A 19,539-nucleotide genomic window follows, 5' to 3' on the forward strand; every position below is an offset into this window, starting at 1 on the left:
AAGAACATGGGTGTGGCCATGTATGTAGGATGAACGTGGACTGTGCCAATGGACAGCTAGAAATCCTGCCCAGAGGTCCAAGGGACTGCATAGCACCCCGGGCTGGGTGTCAGGAGAGTGGGGTGTGAGCCCACTCCACCCCAGCTCACAGTGCGGCCTTGGGTGAGCCCCATCCTGCCCACTTTGGGCTCCTATCTCTTCTTATCTTCTATGTGTTGAGGGCATGGGATGATCAGTGGTTCTCAAACTGGGCTCCATGGTACCCATGAGTTCCATGGAGAAGCTTTGGGAGTCTCTGCTGCAGGGGACATTAAAATAGCAGGACTTCAGGCTCCAGCCTGCCTCCCTTATGTCAATCAGAGAAGTTTCTATTTTTATCTGCTCCACATTTTGAATTCCAAGTAAGATTCCTCTGGAAAACAATAACAACAAAGAAGGGATCCCATGGCTAAAAAAGGTTTGGAAAACCACTGGACCTGATGACATCCAGGGTCCCATCCAGCTCCAATCAAGAAAAGTTAAGGTCTAACTCTGTTCTTCCAAGTGTCATTTAGCCAGCATTTAGCCAGCACTTTCTACTGCCAGAATTGTTCTTCGCGCCCTGCAGATTGTAAGTGCTTAATTCACTAGAGTACCTCCAGGCTCCGTGAGGGCCGTGTGACTGAGGAAATGACTTTGTGTGGCTAAGAAGGTCCAAGGGAGCCATTTCTCCTCCAGGCGTGTCTTCTGGGTGCCTGGGCAGATGACCTCATCACAAGCCAAGTGGTGCTCGGCCAAGCCTATGCTGAGAAGCACCAGGCAGGTGTGTGCAGCCACAGGGTGTGGTCACAGGAGGTCTGTGTGTCTCAGCCCCCAGAGGAGGAAAGCAGAGCGTTCCAGCTTGACACGGATGCTTTCATCCAAGGCATGTGCCATGTGGGAGGAAGTGCCTGTTGCCTTAGCAATGTCCTCAGCAACAGGTCCACTGCCTCCTGCGATCCATCCCCAGCCACCATGCTGCCATCAACACCCTGCACCAGGTGGCCACAGATCGAATTGCAGGGGTAGTGGCCAGAGCCTGGAGAAGGCCCAGAGGTGGGGTGGTGGGGTCTGACCTCATCTCCAGCCAGCTCATTAGGGGGAGCAGCCTGGGCTGCTGCATCCAAGCTCAATCCAGCTCTCCTCACCACCAGAAACAACTGTGGGAGGGGAGGGGTAGAGCTGATCTAGCAAGCACAGCTTGGCCCCATTGCCCAGGACAGTATTTTGGGCAGATTTTGTGTACTTACTGCATGAGCTTTTCTGTCTGAAGCCATGTAGTGACACCACTTGGTGGGAACTTCTGCCAGGTGGTTATGGTGTGCCCCAAATGCAGACAGGGTGCCAACATTCTAGGGGCTAGTCTGAGGGATTACCAAGCAGCCTTGAACTATGAAGTGACCACAGCAGCTATCAAAGTGCTAAGGAAAGGGTGGGGTAGCGTGCTGTCTTTTCCAGGTCCCATGCTGAGTATTACAAACACAAAATGCGTAAGGGGCACTTCCTGTCTTCAAGAAGCTCATAGCCTATTGGGAGAGACAGCATTACATTCTCATGTTCACGCTGTAGTGGAGGGAAACATGGAGGAACGTGTCGCCACAACTGTGCTGTGTGGCGACGGTGGTGAGCGTTTGCTCAGCTATCTGGGCCCAGTTGCAAGTGGGCTCTGCTGGGCTTGCTTGCATGTCTGGAAGCTGCCTGGCTGTTGGCTGGGTGAGGATGGTCTTGGTGGGACAACTGAAGCAATGTGGCTCTGCCCTCCATGTCTCACCCCCCGCAGACTAGCCTGGGCCGCCTTCGGGGCAGTAGTGGGGGAGTAAGAGGCAGCAGAAGCACATTAGAGCTTTTCAGGCCGCTACTTGAACTAGTTGCTAACATCCCATTGGCTATAGGGCAAGTCCAGAATCAGAATGGGAGGGAGCTACTGAGTTCCAGGAACAACGGCATGGATACAAGGAGACCTTGGGAGTCCCATGGGGGGCTCAGAGAAGTTTAGTGGAGGAGATATCTGAGCTGAGCCTATATGGCCAAGTCTGAATTTGCAAGTGGAGATTGGAGGTAGAATGCACAGGAAATAGCATGTACAAGGCACAGAGATGGCTGCATAGTTGAGCACTTGAGGACACAAGGGCTGGGTAGAAAACATAGTCATTGACCACAGCAGGGTCCAGGTCACTGCCTTACAGACTCTCTTGAAGACCTAGGCCTTTATGGGAGGGCAGGAGACACCCAGGAAAGTTTTGAGCAAGAAAGAGGAGACCATCAGATTTGTGCTTTTAAAAGATGACGGTGGCAGAAGAAAATGGGCTGGATGGGAGGTCTGTAGGGACAGCATGGGAGTGGCTAATGCAGTGGACCCAGTGAGAGATGCCTGGGCCTGAATTGGTGTGGATCAAGAGGCTGGGGGACTGTCATCCAACAGACTGTGCAAACAGAATAAGCAGGGCCTGAGGACTGATGGGCCAGGTAGCCCAAGATCACCTCCTGATGTTTTGCACAAGACATGCAACAAGTTTTTCCCTATATCTGTGCTAAATAACTTAAATAATGTCTGGCTCCTCCTATTAGTTGGCCAAGGGAGTCGGGGATACAGTCACTGTGTGAAACTGAGCAAGTCCCTTCCCCTCATGGGCCTCCATTTCCCACCTAAAAGGGGACCTTTTAGATCATGTCTCAGGGCTCTCAGACCTCAGGTGGGCCAAGTTCCATTAGACCCCTGGTCCTCAAACACCAGGAGCCATTGGGCTGTGGAGAAGTTCCAGGGAGCCTGTTAAAACCCACATTCTGGCTCCACCTTAGATTCCAATTCCAGGGGTGGGAGCTGGGCATCTGATATTCGGTAGCACTCCAAGTGGTCCCGGTGCCTGGCTGGTCTGCCTGGGTAACAGCGGTGCCCCCAGGGCCCAGCATAGAGGCCCTTGAGGAAACACGTGTGAATGTGTCTGACCTGGGGGGCATGGGTCAGCCCTGGGGGCCCAGCTCCTAGGCCTTTGCCTGGTGTGAGGATGGCTTCTGGAGCAGGTGGCATTTCTGTTAGGCCTTGACATCTAAGCTTGTTTTGGTCATTTGTTTGTTTGCTTTGTTTGGCGGGTACTCCCAATTACAAAGTGAGTCTGTGCTCATTCTAGAACTTTCCTAAACACAGGAAAAGAAGAGCCCAAAGGAAAACTTACCCATCATTCCAAAACCCAGACACAATTAGGGTTCTCATTTTGTCACATCATTAGATAAGATGTTAATACTCAACCCTGGTCAGTGTGGCGCAGTTGGTTGAGCATCGTCCCATGCATCGAGAGGTCGCCAGTTTGATTCCTGGTCAGGGCACATGCCTGGGTTGCTGGCTGCTCGATCTTGGTGGGGGGCATGCAGGAGGCATCAGATCGATGTCTCTCTCTCCCCCCCCCCCTCACTTTCTCTTCCCCTCTCTCTAGAATCAATTTTTAAAAAACATTTTTTTTTAAAAAAGATGTTAATATTTTTCGCAGGAGTGGGGACGGTGTGGGCAGAGGGCTGGGGACGGGAACAGGCTGCACGTGTTCAGAGGCCGGTGAGTAAGGAGCGGGAAATGTGGAAACGCTCAGACTGCGCCAGCTGGTGCCGGCCCCACACACCTTCTCTGTTTCAGGGCCTGTTGCCCCAAAGTCCAGAGGGAGGACCGCCAGTCCTGGAGGTGTCGGGGACCTCAGCCAGGTCCCTGAGCACAGCGCTTATTTCTCTTTCTTCCCTCTGCCCAGGTGCTGTTTGCCCTGAACCAGACCCTGCTGCAGCACGAGAGCGTGCGGGCTGGGAGCCTGCAGGCGCCCTACACCACAGAGGACCTCATCAAGCACTACAACTGTGGGGACCTCAATGCCGTCATCTTCAACCATGACACGTCACAGGTGAGGCTCCCCTCCTCCAGCCCAGACAGCCTCTGCATCACTAGTTCCCAAGGCCAGGCCCATGTGAACCCGCCTGGCATTTATTAGACGCCTACTGTGTGCCAAGCACAATCTTTTCTCCAACCATGGTAAGCAGGAGCTATTGGGATCCCCATTCTATGGGGAAACTGAGGCTCAGAGAGGGGAGGAAACTTGCCCAAGGCCACACCACTCATTATCTGTTGGGTTATCAGGTTATGAAGAGCGGTATTTGAGCCTGATGTGTGTAGACCCTGAAAGCTTAGCCTGGAAGAAGAGGGCATCCAGTTCAGCATCTAGTGAAATTAAAGCCCAGGGAGAGAAAAAGCCCACAGTTACTCAGACTCAGAGCATGGGCTGGAGTCTAGCCCAAAGCATTCTGCCTTGTTTTAAAGCCTAAAGGAAAAACCACCCATAGGCTGGGCAGACAGTGGGTGGGACCCCGAGAGGCTGAGCATGGCTCTACCAGGAGGAGGGTGAGAGTTTGCATTGGAGGCACAGCTGGGGCCTAGGCTGTGTCATTCTGCCCATGCGCCACCCCACTGGAGCCAGCGCTCCTGAGAGCAAGGGTGTGGTGCTCATCTCTCGGTCCCAGTGCCAGCACAGGGCCTGGCACAAGCGTGCATCGGTGAGCAACTGGTGCATGAACGAATGTAGTAAGACACACATTGTGCATGGTTTGGTGTAGAGAAGGAGGGAGAAGGGATCCAGAGACCTGGCCACAGGAGGCTCAGATTCTGAGAGCTCTGACTATCATGGTGAAGAAGGAGGGAGGAGAGAACTAAGATACCACTAGGCTCATAGGCATCCCACCAGCCATTCCCTTTGTGACAGAGCCCTGCCCTGCTTCCTCCTTTAGGGAGAGGCTGGTGAGCCCTGAGCAGACAGAGCTGTGTTGCAGAGGGGACCTGGTCACCACCTGAGATGTCCAGGCCATGGTGTGGCCAGGTTGGGGGGAGGGGCATGCAGGACAGAGCCTCGCCAGGCTGTGGCTGACACTAAGCTGGGGGAGGGGGAATGGGGTGGCCTTAGGAGATGGCAAGCTCAGATTTTCTGTGATCTGTCTCTGGCGGGTGGGCTGCCTATGTCATTGTAGGGATTAAGTAAGATCAGTTTTGGAAAATGCATAGCACAGTGCATGGCACAAAAGAAGTCACAACTAAATGTCAGCTTCGTACGACTAGCCTGGTGCATGGAGCTGTGATGGCAGTGGCCACAGTGAGCATGGCTTAGGCAGGGGCAGAGACGGAGATGACGAAGAGATGGCCTTCAGAGCCTTCAGAGAACCAGGAAGGCCTCCTCTGCTTGCTGACCAAGAGTGTGCATGTGTGGAAAAGCGAATCTCCATTCATTCCTTAGGAAGCTAAAGAACATTTAACATCAGAAAGTTGAACATTGAAGCTACAAAGGAGTTGGGTGAGACACCCAAGTTCCCTGGGCTGCCCAGTGGCTGCCAATAGTCTCTGCCTGTTTCATGCTGATGAGCCTTTGCTCAATGCCAAGGGTGGGTCCTGTGGGTCCTGGGTGGGGATGGGAGCAAATTAATGATGTCATTAGACTTTTTGGCAGCCCTAAATCTTCTGTGACAAATTTAAGTGCAGGACACACGATAAGATTTTAAAGAGGACACGTCAGGCCCCCAGGGCCCTAGAGCGATGGGTCTGAGATGGGGGGATGAGAAGACAGGCTGGGGCTGTGGGTGTGACCTCAGTGTGGGCTCCCCTGACCCACGACCAGGACTGGGTCAGGTATGAGAGTTGAGTGCTGTCTTCATGCATCAGAGGCCCCAATGGCCTCATCCTTTTTCTTCACCCCATTCATCCAACAGACACCTTCTGAGAACTCTCACTGGTCCAACCCTATATCGAGCTAGGGGGCCATAGAGCATCCTCAGACTGTGTCTGCTGCCATGGGTGGAGCTTGCAGCCCAGTGGAGAGTCAGACTTGCCCATGAGAACACTGTGGGATCTGTGTCTGAGAGGGTATCAAGGGGTTTGGGAGCCACAGGAGGCACCTCACAAAGTGAACATGTCTTGGTTTTTTCCAGGACATTCCAGGTTCATGGTTAGGGCAGACTGCCCCACACCTGGTAGTTATTCTGACTCTTAATTATATATGAGCTTTCACTCTCAAAAGTGTCTGTGTATGGACAATAAAAATATTACCCTCATGTTACCAATTTCGAAACTGAGTCTCAGAGAGGCCAAGTCACTTGCTAGTTATAGAGCCGCCCAGCTGGAGAGTGGCAGAAGAGGGATCCAGCCCAAGTTGTCCTGGCTGTCTGACTTCTGGACCCATATTCATATCACCATAACTCTACTGCCTCTCAGCTCATTCAACCATCCACTCATTCACTGTATGAACAAATATGTGTGTGTTGGTACAACAGTGTCTTACATTCTTTCCCATGTTCAAGGAATGAAGAGAAGCCTGAGAGGGCCATGCTTCCAGAAATAACCCCTCTGGGTCCCAGCTCTCTGTATTCCCCTCCACTTGGAAGCCTGCAGGGTTGCCTTTCTTGTGGCTGCAGCAAATCTAAGTGTGGCCTGTGCTGTCAGGGCTGCCAATCATCCCTTCCACAGTAGGGGATGTAGTAAGAGCTCCATTTCTTTATTTATCCATCCGCCCAAAAGCCTATGAGACACTGGCATGGCTGCTACCTACAATTCTATAGGAGACACCAGCCATAGCATTGTCCTGCTCAGCCTAGAACAACAAGCCAGGCCTTTCTGGCAAAGCAGCCCCTCCCCTCTCGCCCTGGGGAGCACACTGGTCCTTGGCCAGCAGATATCAGAGACAGATGTTCGGCCTTCTCTAAGTCCCTCAGGGCTCAGCCTCTGTTGATGCCTTCATTTTCCTCAGAAAGAGTGTTGACAACTCGTCAGTGGCTCTAGAAGCCATGTGGCTGGGCCACATGATTCTTCTGGGGGCTAAAACCTGCAGGAAATTAGTCTTCTGGTGCCAGACTCTCCATCTAGCTAGTCCATCAGTCAGCCGGGCCTCGTGGCCCGTGCTTTAGGCCTGGGTTAGTGAAGACAGAGAAATGGAAGAAGAGACACCAGGAGGAAGACATGCCGTGAGCAACAGTGTGGAGGTTGACAGGTGTGGGAAAAGAGAAGGTCTGTTCTCTTTCCTCCATGGCCATGGCTTCCTCTAAGTCACACCAACATGTTGCAGGCCACGGTGCAGGACACCTGGACCCGCCACCCAAATGGAAAGACAACTTGCTGGGAATGGAAGAATGCAGGAGAAGGCCATGTGGTCAGGAAGGACAGCACAGCTCTATGTTCAAAGTTCCAGAACCCTTTTCTGAACGCCTCTTCTGTTCCAGGCATTGATAAAGGCTCTGCCCCTGAAGTCAAGTTGCTCTCTGCCTAGTTCAAGAACATGTCAGTTCTGCAGGCCCCAGGTCACGTGGCTGGGTGTGGACAGTGGGCCCAGAGCTGAGAAATCTGGATAGTTCCAGGCCAGGTTGCTAAACAGGCCACCATTATGGGAGAAAGCCATGTCTTAGAATTGAAGTTTCTAAGAAGGATGGAGGAGTTTGGTTATGTCCCGGGAAGTGATGGAGCTGGGGGTGAAGAGATAGTGGTGGCAACAGACAGTGGCCAACCAAGGCTCAGGCATTGGGAAAACCCAAGTTAGGGTGGAGTGGGCTGAACGTGGCTCATAGAGCAGCCATCATCTCATGTAACCCCAAAAATCACTGTCAGCCCCATCTTACAAATGAGGCAACTGAGGCTCAGGAAAGTTAAGTAACTTGGCCAAAGTCACACAGTGTCAGAACAGGGCCTGAAGCCCATACCCTATGGCCTTTCTGCTACCCCAGGCAGCTCAGCTGACCATCCACACCTTCTTGCTGAACAGAATTTCCCAGATGTGCCAGTGCCAGGCTGCCGAAGGGAGGGCAGTAAAGCAACTGAGCTCTGGCCGTCTCCCAGGACCTCAGTGCCTGGAAGCTGAGGTTCAGCAAGGCAGAGACACGGAAGGGTACATGTGGGAGGGCAGCAGTCTGGACTCTTCCTGGCTTGGCCTCTTTTCTAGCTATGTGCCTTTGCACATGTCTCTGGACCTTTCCATTCTTGCTTTCTTCACTTATAAAGCTGGAATAACCACACTCATCTCAAAGGGTTTGGGAATTGATGAAAAACATATAGCCCATGTGGGGACATAAGAAAGGTAAGTTGCTCGCCCACCTGGGGCAGCCTGAAGGCAGCCTCTGTCTTACCTTCACAGCTGCCCAACTTTATCAACACGACGCTCCCGCCGCACGAGCAGGTGACAGCCCAGGAGATCGACAGCTACTTCCGCCAGGAGCTCATCTACAAGCGGAACGAGCGCATGGGGAAGAGGGTCATGGCGCTTCTTCAGGAGAACGAAGACAAGATCTGCTTCTTTGCCTTCGGAGCAGGTTTGGACCGGAGTGGGGAAGGGATTATTTTCAGAATTCCTAAGGGCTGGGAGATTTGCTAAACCCTTTCCTGATCTCTGCTTCATAAAGGGAAAAGCTGAGGCCCGCAATGGGGCAGGGAAAGTTACAAGGTGCTTAGCAGAGCTGGGACCCAAAGTGGTTCTCATCCTTCTAGTCAAGAGTTTTTTCATTATAGTCCCCGTGGTAAAGGGGTGGCCCCGGCCAAGGCCAGGACAGCTTCTGTGGCCCCTTCATGTCCCAGGAGGCCATGTCGGGAGCCCAGAACTGAGCTAGCTCCCACTACCCAGCCCAGCCTTGGATCCCCCACCTCCAGCAGAGCCAGGGCCATGTGACCTAGTGAGCAGAGGCAGGCTCTGGTATGCCCCAGTCCTGCCTCCAGATCTCAGCCCCAGCCCGTCCAGGCTGCATGACCTCTGGGTGGTAATTTTTCAGAGGCTCAAGTCCTCCTCTATGAGTTATAGCAATAACTATTTGATGAATTGAAAATATCTATCTTGGAGAAGAGTTGTAGAAATTAGTGACAACATTTAAATAGCCTGCCATATACTAGTAATAAGAACTCACGGCCGGCGGTGGCTACCATTATCATGATCATTATCATGATCATCATCATGACAATTATGACAAGATTTATTATCCCAATGTGGACCATGAGCTGGATGCTTCTCCTGGGCGCTCTGGCCTCTTTGTGCAAAGCGAAGTCCCAATGTCCAGATGTAGGGCTTGCTCAGCGTCTCTCCCTGTTCCTTCCCCCAATCCCTCTTCTTCTCCAAATTCTTTCTTCCTGTCTCTGTGCTGGCACTGCTGATGACAGTAATGTCCACGTTGGGACCAGGAGGTTGCATTTGCCTCCTTTAGTAGTCATCTTTTGCTCCAGAGCTACAACAAACATGTATTTTTTCATGTTACCACGGTTTGGGTTGATGAAATTCATCTTCTGTTTCATGAGAATTAAGCAAGAGGCCTGGTGAGCATTCACAGCCACTGCCCTCTCACCCCTCCCTTCGCTGGACTGTTTCCCACACAGGGTCTGCCTGGGTCAGGCTGAGTTAGACCAAGTTGAGCAGTCGGTCTAACCTGGAAGGGTCCTGATTTCGTTATGGGACATGTCCACTGATGAGGTCCGCCTTCCCCCTGCCTCCTGCTCCTGCCATTCAACCCCATATATACTTGAAGGGCAAGAGCTAGGGTTCGTCTGTCTGTGCCTGTGTTCCCTCTTCTGCAGCCCTCAGCACATGGATGAGGAGAGGCACATGATGGCCTCAGACACACAGGACCTCTGGGGCAGTCTCTTTAAGGCCACGAACTCTGTCTGGGTGCCTCTGTGGTTTCAACTCAGGCCTTCCCATATCATTGAGCCCTGGGGACCTAAGTCAGTATTACTCTTGTTATCCATCCTCTGTCCCATCCTCAAAGAAGGCACAGGGCCCCCAAGGCTGCGGGAGGAAGGACGGAAGGGTCTATGCCACTGGAGATATGCCTAGCCACCTCCCACGTGTGTGCTGCTCATGCATAGGTCTCCCAGAACCAGTTTCATTGGGTGTCCCAGGAAATAGCTTGGGAAACAAAAACATAATTATAAGACACCCACCCAACGCTAGCCCAGCTTTGCCAGGTGTCTGAGCAGGGCCCCACAGGCTAACCTCAGAAGCCAGTGAAGGCCCTGAAGCTTGCCAGGTGTCTGAGCAGGGCCCCTGCTGTGGTTCTGCCACAGGCTAACCTCAGAAGCCAGTGAAGGCCCTGAAGGCTCCAGGCTCTGGAGCACTGGGGAGGGGCCATGCAAGCTAAGAAAGGAGGTGGGTAGTGGCACTTGTGCCTGCCCTTCCACCCAGTGCCAACCCCCCCCCCCCACTCCTCACACCCCGCCCAGTGCCTATTCAGACCTTTCCAGTGCTGATGGCAGACTGGCCCCTCCTCTGTGCTGCTCCACAGGGGGAGTTGGGCCAAAGGGTCAGGGCTTTGGAGTCAGGATGCCTGGGTGTAAAGTGTGGCTCTACCTCTGTCCGCTAAGTGAGCCTGGGAAAGCCATCTCACCTCCATGGGCCTCAGCCTCTCCTTTGTAAAATGGGGATAGTATGCCCGTCTCATATGATTATGTTGGATACACTCATTTTAGATCAGGGCTAAAACTCTGCACCAGGGTGGAAGGGTTCTTATAATAAAACCCCTACTGTGTGTCAGCCATGTCTTGTATGATTATGTTGGATACACTCATTTTAGATCACAGGGCTAAAACTCTGCACCAGGGTGGAGGGTTCTTATAATAAAACCCCTACTGTGTGTCAGCCATCATTCTATCCTCTTGGATTACATTGCCTTTGATCTTCACAGTAACACCACAAGATGGGTGTTAATACACACATTTTCCAGATGAAAACCAAGGCCCGGAAAGGGTGAGTGGCTTCCACAAGGCCATTTCTCCTGTGCAGGTGCCCTCGCCTGGACACTTCCAGAAATGCTGACCATTTTGTGGGGAGGTTGTCTTTTTAGCTGGTGCACCTCACAAAAGAATACTCTCCTCATGTCTGTGATGTTTCTATTTGGCCTTCTCTGGAGGCCGGCAGAAGAACTTCAGCAGGTTCAGGGGCAGTTGGGGGGCCGACATGTGTGCAAACTCTGAGCAGGCCTGGGTGATGTCTGGGGGCCTGGATGGAAGCCCTGCCTCTCGGGGAGGTAGCTGTGATGAGTGTGCGAATCAATGTTCTGGAAGGAACCAGGCTGCTGCTGTGGAGGAGTGAGCCAGCCCTGGGGAGGGGAGGTCAGATTCCCGACTGCCAGGATCCTGCAGAGGGACAAGCTGACCCTGAAGGGCCCCCGAAGATCTTAGGTGGGTTTTTGGATTTCCTCTGATCTGCAAATAACTGAGAAAAATAAGTACAAGTTGGGTAATTTTTTATTAGCAAAGTTTATGCAATTTGCTGGCTTATCTTTTAGTCTGAAATGATCTTTTTTTCTACTGTGTTTGAAGTTTAACTGTTCTTTTGAAAAAATAATGGTGATATAAGACAAATGGGGCTTTTCAAGTGCTTACTTGGCAAAATAAAAAGTTGGTTACTGTATATTCCCACCCACCTTCTCTACAGATAGGAGAGAACTGAGCATATTTAACACATGCTGGAAAGACTAGAGTTAGAGGGAGGGTGATACAGGAGAGAGAGTGGGAACAAGTGACTGGCCCAGGACTCGGAAAAGGCAGGAGGGGCGTGACCAGAGCTCAGACAGAGGGTGTGGCCTTCAGCAGAGGAGGCCATCCTCCCCCTGTAATCAAAGGGAAGGAGGGAGCAGGCCAGCAGGCTAGAAGGCAAGAGAGGTCTCAACTGATGGCTTCTCACAAGAGCTCCACTCTGTAAAGTAAAATGTGAAGTAATCTGCAGAGAAAAGGAAGGAAGATGGGAGATTCTTGGTGTGAAGAAAAGAGAACATTTGCCATAAATTCGAGATTGGCCACAAGAACTGACACGGACCAGAAGTTAAATAGATTTCATAGCATGGGCCAACTGTGATTGATTGGTAGTGGCTGCCTGGAGTGGGAGGATGTAAAGTGGGATGATAACACACATCAGAGCTCAGCAGAGAAGAGGCCCTGATTGATTAGTGATGCCTGCTTGGATCAGGATTAGGGTACATGCCTGTCACATACCTGCTCTGTCTGCCAAGAACACAGGCGATGCTGACTGGCAATGAGGACCCATGAACCTGCAGTAATCTCAAGACACAGGTGGTAAGATTTCCTACAGCAACACTGAACAGCTGGGGTGCAAATGAGGATGCTGCCCTCCAGGCCACTTCCTGAATTTATCCTAGTACCCCCTGCTCAGTGAGCATCCCACTGTATATGAACTACTCCAGGGCAGGCACACACCTCCTCAGGATTGCCAACACCCAGGAATGTGCTATAAAGACATCCAGGACCAAATCACCCAAAATCGAGTTCATTCCATTCAGTCACATGGCATCTGCTGGACCCCAGGCCTCGGGGAGTGGGGACAGGGGTGTCTCAGTCCCAGGCAGTAGACAGAAATGACAATTTTGTCCCTAGCTCCAGGGAACTGGGCTTTCTCAGGACGTGTTTACTTGTGCAACCATCCTGGAACAGCATGACTAATGTCAGAACTGGCAGTGCTGGGCTGGAGACATAGCCAGACTCAAGGGAGACCTCTAGGGTCATTCATGTCGAACTCTGAGAGCCAGAGGTTACCACAGGTTACCGCACATTCTGTAACCCTCACGTGCTATGATCTGAAAATAATTCTAACTTCTGACCTTACAAAGTCCTTTGACCCAAGCATCCTATTGTTTTAGGATCATGTGGTTCTCATATCCCATCGTTTATCAGCATAGCATTCTAACATTCTGGCCTAGTTTGCTTCAATCCCTCTTGGATTCCTTTGGAGGAGTGTGGAGCTAAGAGCCTTCCAGGACCTGGAACTTCCTTCTTGTCGGGCTACTGGCACCTGCCCCCACAGGAAGCAGAGGTCCTGGCAGAAAGTAGGATAAAAGGCAGGCCGTGTGAGCTTGAGAGACAGAGGGGCTGTAGCTGCTACCCCGAGCACCCCCACAGCCAGCACACCCAGTCTCCAGGCTGGCGCCAGACAGGGTGAGGACTAACATCCCTTCTAGCCCCAAAAGTCAGCAATTCCACACATACCTGACAGGTTTGAGTGAAAGGAGGCAGAGTGAGTGAGAGAAGGCTTCCTGAGGAGGTGAGACCACTTGAAGTTTCCTGGATACAGGTCCAGCTACTTCTGAATTCTTTCATCATCCCATAGTCCTCAGGACAAGACTCACACCCACTTCCTTCCCCCCTTAGTCTTTACTCAGGAACAGAAGGAAGCCCTTCAGAGCTCATGATCGGATACAGAAGAGCAGTCATGGCCCATGTAGGGTCTTTTCAACCTTAGAAACAAAGAGGCAGCACACACCAGCTGCTTTCTCCTCTCTCAGGCAAACGCGCCTGGCCAGCCACACTCCCCAGGCTGGAGTGCAGGGCCACAGTGTCTGGAAGTGTCTCAGAATTTCAGACATGCTTCACAGGTGGCAGATGGCACACCTACTCTGGGCTGCAGTCGTTGGCCAGAGTCGCTGTTCCTGTGCAGGGCATCCAACCAGCCAGAGAAACATCCCATCTGCTAGTTTGTCCCTAACAGGAGCCAGCTCTGCCCTCTGGAACAAGGGAGAGTCTAGAACAGCTGTGGGCAAACTACGGCCCACGGGCCAGATCCGGCCCGTTTGAAATGAATAAAACTAAAAAAAAAAAAAAAAAAAAAAGACCGTACCCTTTTATGTAATGATGTTTACTTTGAATTTATATTAGTTCACACAAACACTCCATCCATGCTTTTGTTCCGGCCCTCCGGTCCAGTTTAAGAACCCATTGTGGCCCTCGAGTCAAAAAGTCAGCCCACCCCTGGTCTAGAAGAACAACGGAGGTCCTCACGCCAGGCTTGAGCTCCAAGGCTGTGCCCTCAGTGAGCAGGATGGGTGAAATGCCAGCCATAGGTCCAGTGCTCTATTGAGCTCGTGTGGGCAAGGCAGGAGGGAAGAGCATGTCCTAGATTGAGAGCATGGGCTTCAGAGCCAGGCTCAGAGTTGGAAGCCCAGCACTTAGAGGAAGCAGCCTGGGCGGCCAGGCTTCTCTGAGCTGCAGATTTCCCCTCTGCGACACGAGCCAGGAGTCATGGGCTGGTGCTGGTGCAGCTCAGAGCCTGGGCAGCACCATCCCTCGGTGAATGCGAGCTCTGTGTTGTTATTATTTCAGGGTCCTGGCCCCTCCGAGCCCATGTTCCTCCAAAGACAGAGCCCACACAGGAGAAAGCAGGGCCATCCTGGGCGGGGGGGCAGAAGGGCTCTGTGACTTCTGAGGACTCAGCTGGGAGACTTACAGGGAAACCCCACTGGTCTCAGTTCCAAGTGACAGTGAGGCTCAGGCGCGGGTAGGCCCCATCCCTGTCCACATCGTTGGCCAACAGGGAGTTCTCCTGGGGTCCTGGGTGCTGTGATTCTAGAAAGGGAGCCTCTGGCTCTTGTAGGGTGTTACCATGTCTGAGGTGAGCCCTAGACTGGGCACTGCCCCTGCAGGTCACATGCCTGACTTGTGGGAGGTCCCAGTAAAGGCTCCTGGAGAAAGGAGAAAGCAGTGCTGGCGCCAGCCCTCAGGGTGAGTCAAAACCCCCAGGGCCTGTGTCCTCACCTCTAAACCCAATGCTGATTGAGGGAGTATCTGGTCCAAAGGAAATGAAAGGCTCAACCCCTGGGTATTTCAGAGGAACCAAGAGTGTTGGCTTGGAGGGCGGACTTGGGGGGAGGAGCATACTTTTAAGAGGAAGTGCACAATTAGGACAGGTCCTGAAGGGAACCCCCAATCTAGGCAACTGCCAGACAGGTGTCAAAAGCCCAGAAGCAGCTCCAGCCTCAAGAGGGAGCCTGCCCTGTGCCCTTTTTTAAAGAATTATGTTTTCATTTATTTCAGGGAGAGGAAGGGAGAGAGAGAAACATTGACGTGAGAGGGCAACATTGATCGACTACCTCCTGCACGTCCCCTACCGGGGATCAAGCCTGCAACCCGGGCATGTGCCCTGATAGGGAATCGGATCTGTGACCTCCTGGTGCATGGGACAACGCTCAACCAACTGAGCCACCCTGGTTGGGCAAGAAGTGCCCTCTAGATGGGCACAGTCTGTGTGTGTGTGTGAGTGCAGGCAAACTCAGCTCTGCCCTTTCTGCCTGCGTGACACTGAGACCGTCTGCTGGCCTCAGCGGGACTGTTGTGAGATCAGTGAGAAAATGAATCAAAGTGTTTGGTACAGTCTAAGTGCTGGGAAAATGGTAGGGGGGTTGCTTTTCTCAGTATTTCTATCCATCTTTGCATCATTAAGCGCAGAGCTGCGCTGCCAGCTGAAGTCTTGGGGCTCTTCCATTTGTGACATCCTGAGTTCTAACAGTACAGTCCCCAGAGAGGAGCAAACAGTAAAGGGGGCAGAATTGGGTGCCACCCAGCCAACCCCAGCTCCCTGTAGAGTGTTTGAATCCCCTCTGCACTGGCCTGATAAGCACTCATTGACTCTCTGCTTGCACACCCCCAGAGACGGGGCACTCACTCCCTGCAGATCTGGACAGTTGCCTGGGGGAATATTCTTTGGAACCAGCTAAAACCTACCTCATTCATTAACCCTGCCTCGATTCAGAATGCCACCACTCATACCTTCTGCCCCAACCCTTGCCATTACCCAACTCCTCTTTCACTTTCTGTTCCAACAACCCAGAACCACTGTTGGTGGCCATCGCACGCCCCGCTCTCTTCCTTTTGTGCCCATGCATGTGCAATACCCAATGTGAGGAAGGCCTTTCCTTCTTCCCTTCCATTGACTCACCTGCGGTCCCTCCTCGCTGACCCCCTAGTCTGGGTCCCGCCTCTTTTCCATTCAGCCACATAGTTCCTAGAGTCCCTCCCTCATTGCGTGGCTCATGCTACCTGCTTCCTCTCCACCCTGTGATCGCCTCAGAGTGGGGACATGTATCTCAGGTCCTGGCACAAGACTGAGTGCAGGAGGTGTCCTCTTGGTCCAAGCCCACACCCTGCCCTGGGCTGGCCCAGAGAAGGAGCAAGGAAGCTCTGCTAGATGAGAAGCCCCCTGGGGCCCCCCAGTTGCCCGTCCTTCCCCTGGTCCCTCCATTCAGCCCTCCTGTCGCACTTCCTCACGAAAACAAACACCCCTGTCGCTTGACATCCGGCTGCTGCTCCTGGCAGCTAGATTAGCATTTGAAAGTTTCCCTTGCATTAATTTCAGACGGAACATAAATACGGGCTCAGGACCCCTCTTCCAGGAGGAGAAAACTGGAAACCCAGCGGACTCACGGGAGAGAAAACATGTGTGCTGGCCGAGGGGAGCCCATGTTACTTTGGAGCTTTTGTGGGAACATCTGGTCCTCCCCTCCACCCGGCCCCCCAACGCTGTCTTGAAATTACCCTGTTAATTGGCAGGTTGTTCTTGCTGAGCGCTCACACACTTTCCCTCCGATCTGGTGAACCTTGGAAGGTACACATGTTTCTGACAATTTCCTGCCCCCAACACATGAACTCAGGATCCTTTGCAGCCGCCAGTACTTCAGAATAGCGTGCAGGGATGTGCGGTGAGTGAGGACATCGCTGCGCCCCTTACCAACTGCGTGACCTGGGCAAGTGCTGGCCCCTCATACACTGGGGGACCTCGAAGGCTGCCGTGAGGACGAAATGAAACAATGTTGGAAAAGCCTCGTGTACCCAGGGGGGACCAGGGGAAGGACGGGCAACTGGGGGGCCCGAGGGGGCTTCTCACCTAGCAGAGCTTCCTTGCTCCTTCTCTGGGCCAGCCCAGGGCAGGGTGTGGGCTTGGACCAAGAGGACACCTCCTGCACTCAGTCTTGTGCCAGGACCTGAGATACATGTCCCCACTCTGAGGCGATCACAGGGTGGAGAGGAAGCAGGAAGTAGTAGTTTGTGTTCAGGTCATCAGATGATGAAATCATAGAGGTGGGAGGACCTCTGGACCATTTGGGGAAATGGAGACACATAGACAATGAAGCTGCCCCAGGGTCACACAACCAGATGGCTCTTGAGCCAGGTTTTCTGTCCTAACCCAGCAATAGGATTCTTCTCTCTGCCCCACCCTGTCTTTCTGTGTTGGAGGGTAAATTGGGGCTGTTGGGCGGTGCCCAGCCTGTGCTCTGCTCACTGAGCCTCATGCTCTGGCACAGGCCTGCTGGGCCCGGGAAAAGAGGAGCCCTTTTCTCTGCGCTAAAACATGGTGGGACTGTGCCCGCTCAGAGTAGGACACCTTCCCGTTTGTATACAAATGCCCTTTACGTGGCAGTCTGGCTTGCAGGGTCAGTAAGGCAACACCAAAGCAGCCCCACCTTCTCAAGACCTTTAATCTTCCTCCAGGCCTTTGTTCCTTGCATCTCTGAATCCCATCCTGGGAGTCCTGGCTACCTGGGCTCCTCCTCCAGGAAGCCATCCCTGATGTCCTCAGTGGATTAGTCTCTCCTCCACCATGCTCCTTGTTTCCGTTTCGGGGTTCTCTTTCTCTTCTCTCCTCTTTCCTCTTTCAGCCTTTTTCTCTGTCTCTGACTTCCCCATCCTTGCCTCTTTCTATCTTTTACTCTCTGTCTAGGTGTCTTTCCTTTGCCTTCTCTCCCACCATTGTCTGTGTCGCTGTATGTCTCTCATTGCCTGGGCCTGGGCCCCCCTCTCCTCCTCTCCACTGTCTTTTCCGTCCTGGAGCTACTTGTGTCCCTGTGAGTATCTCTGTCCCCTCCCTGCCTCTCTGTGTGTCTCCCCCACTGTCTGTGGCTCTGTGGGCCCCATCCCCCACTGTCCTCCTTCTCTCCCCTCCTTTCCTCATTCACGTGGCCTCTGCAGATGAAATGGAACGTGCCTTCCTGCAGAGAGCTGGCCAGAGCACAGCTGTCAGTGCTGGCAGGAGCTGCTGAGCGGTGGCCAGGAGACCCGGGAGCCTGGGCAAGCCATGCAGGCTAACCCCCAACACCGGGGGCCCCTTTGGAAACTGTCCACACCTTCCCGCAGGTTCCAGGGTGGGTGTGGCGCCGGTCTCAGGACTTCTGGTCTTGGAGGCAAGCCTAGGCCCTGTCTGCCAGCCCCTGGGGACAACATGCACTGGGCCCTGACTCAGAGGCAGGTTCAGGAGCCAAGCTCTTGGGATTGGTGGAATCTGCATGAACAACACCAAAGGGCCGGCCCAGGCTACAAGCGGAGGGGAGCATGAGCTCAGGCCTCCTGGGGATTGGATGAGATCATGGAAAGGATATGGAGTAGCAGTTTTTGTCACTCATTCATTCAACAATCATGAAGCCGCCACTGTGGGCCAGACTTGGGCTCAGCCCTGGGTCAAAGATGAATCAGGTGTGTCCCCTGTCCTTGCACAGTCTCCCATCCAGCAGCCTGTTGGGAACATGCTCTGACAGAGGCAGCTCTGGGTATGGGAAGAGCATCCCAGCTGCAGCGAGGATGGTGGCCTGGCAGGGACAAGGGCAGGTGGTGTGGGCAGTGATTTCAGTCCAGCATGGGTAGGCGGTAAAATCAGGGGGATTCTGATGACTGAATGGATGGGGATGGGGAGGAAGAGAAAGGAGTCAAGCCAGGGCCCATCTGAGTGTGCTGGCTCTGGGGGAGGTTAGGTGCAGATTCCAGCAGGCCATTGGACAGATGGGTCTGAGCGGGGGCTGCAGTTCCAGAGGTCAGCGCTGCCTGGTAACTGAAACCATATGGTGGATGATTTGTCCGCAAACTGTGGTAGAGTGAAAAGAAAAGAGGGCCATGGACAGGGTTCCGAGGGTCCCCACATATATTGGGCAGGAGGAAGAGGACCCCCACTAAGAGGACAGACAGGGAGCAGTGAGAGGAGCATGGACCAGGGCGGAACGGAGTCGTGTGGTCCTGTGAAACCAAGTCCCAAAGAGGGGGTGGGATGGGGTGGCGGGAGTGCATGGTGTGGTCCTGGGGCACAGCCTGCATGGGAAGGGCACCTCCTGAGCTGGGCAGGAGCAGCCTCATGCCCAGCCAGCATGGCTCAGTGGTTGAGCATCAACCTGTGATCCAGGAGGTCAGGGTTCGATTCCAGGTCAGGGCACATGCCTGGGTTGTGACCTCGATCCCCAGTGTGGAGCATGCAGGAGGTAGCCGATCAATGATTCTTGATGTTTCTCTCTTTCCCTCTCCCTTCCTCTCTGAAATCAATAAAAATATTTTTAAATAAAAAGGAGCAGCCTCGTGCAGGGGAGGGACAATAGGGAGGAGGTGAGGGTGAAGGTGGCATACAGAAGGAGGGCATGGCAATTTGAAAACATCTGTTCTGATTGCTTCCAACTTCTCCAAGTATCTAAAGTCTTCTATTTGGGGTCTTAAGCTGCATAACTAGGGCCTGAAACCGCTGCAGTGGAGGGAATAGACACACTGACTGGACGCTGAAAAGTTACCAGAAATGCCCTGAGTCCGGCGGGCATCCTGTAAGGCCTGGCCCCTGCTAGTGCCCCTGCGCCAGCCCCAGGGATGCTGCTTCAGGAGCAGCCGCAAGGCCCTCAGTGAAGACTCACGGCTGCCCCTGTGCAGCCTGAGGCGGCTGTTTTCCCTGGCGGCGCTGAAATCCTCTGGGTGGACCACTGTTGGGCCTAGAAGCCTGGTCTTCAAACGGGTCT

General features: G+C 53.2%; 1 protein-coding gene across 1 annotated transcript in view; it reads left to right on the top strand.

Moving 5' to 3' along the window:
* TRABD2B (TraB domain containing 2B) overlaps positions 1-19,539 on the top strand; it is a gene marked incomplete at its 5' end in the record, with an annotated part of 194,165 nt that overhangs the window by 157,356 nt on the left and 17,270 nt on the right. Inside the window, 2 exons of the mRNA XM_014534521.1 lie at positions 3,753-3,899; positions 8,154-8,328. Coding sequence (XP_014390007.1) covers positions 3,753-3,899; positions 8,154-8,328 — 322 coding nt within the window. The remainder of the gene's footprint in view (positions 1-3,752; positions 3,900-8,153; positions 8,329-19,539) is intronic.

This window comes from Myotis brandtii, unplaced genomic scaffold (assembly GCF_000412655.1).
Source record: "Myotis brandtii unplaced genomic scaffold, ASM41265v1 scaffold1308, whole genome shotgun sequence".
Classification (NCBI taxonomy): Eukaryota; Metazoa; Chordata; class Mammalia; order Chiroptera; family Vespertilionidae; genus Myotis; species Myotis brandtii.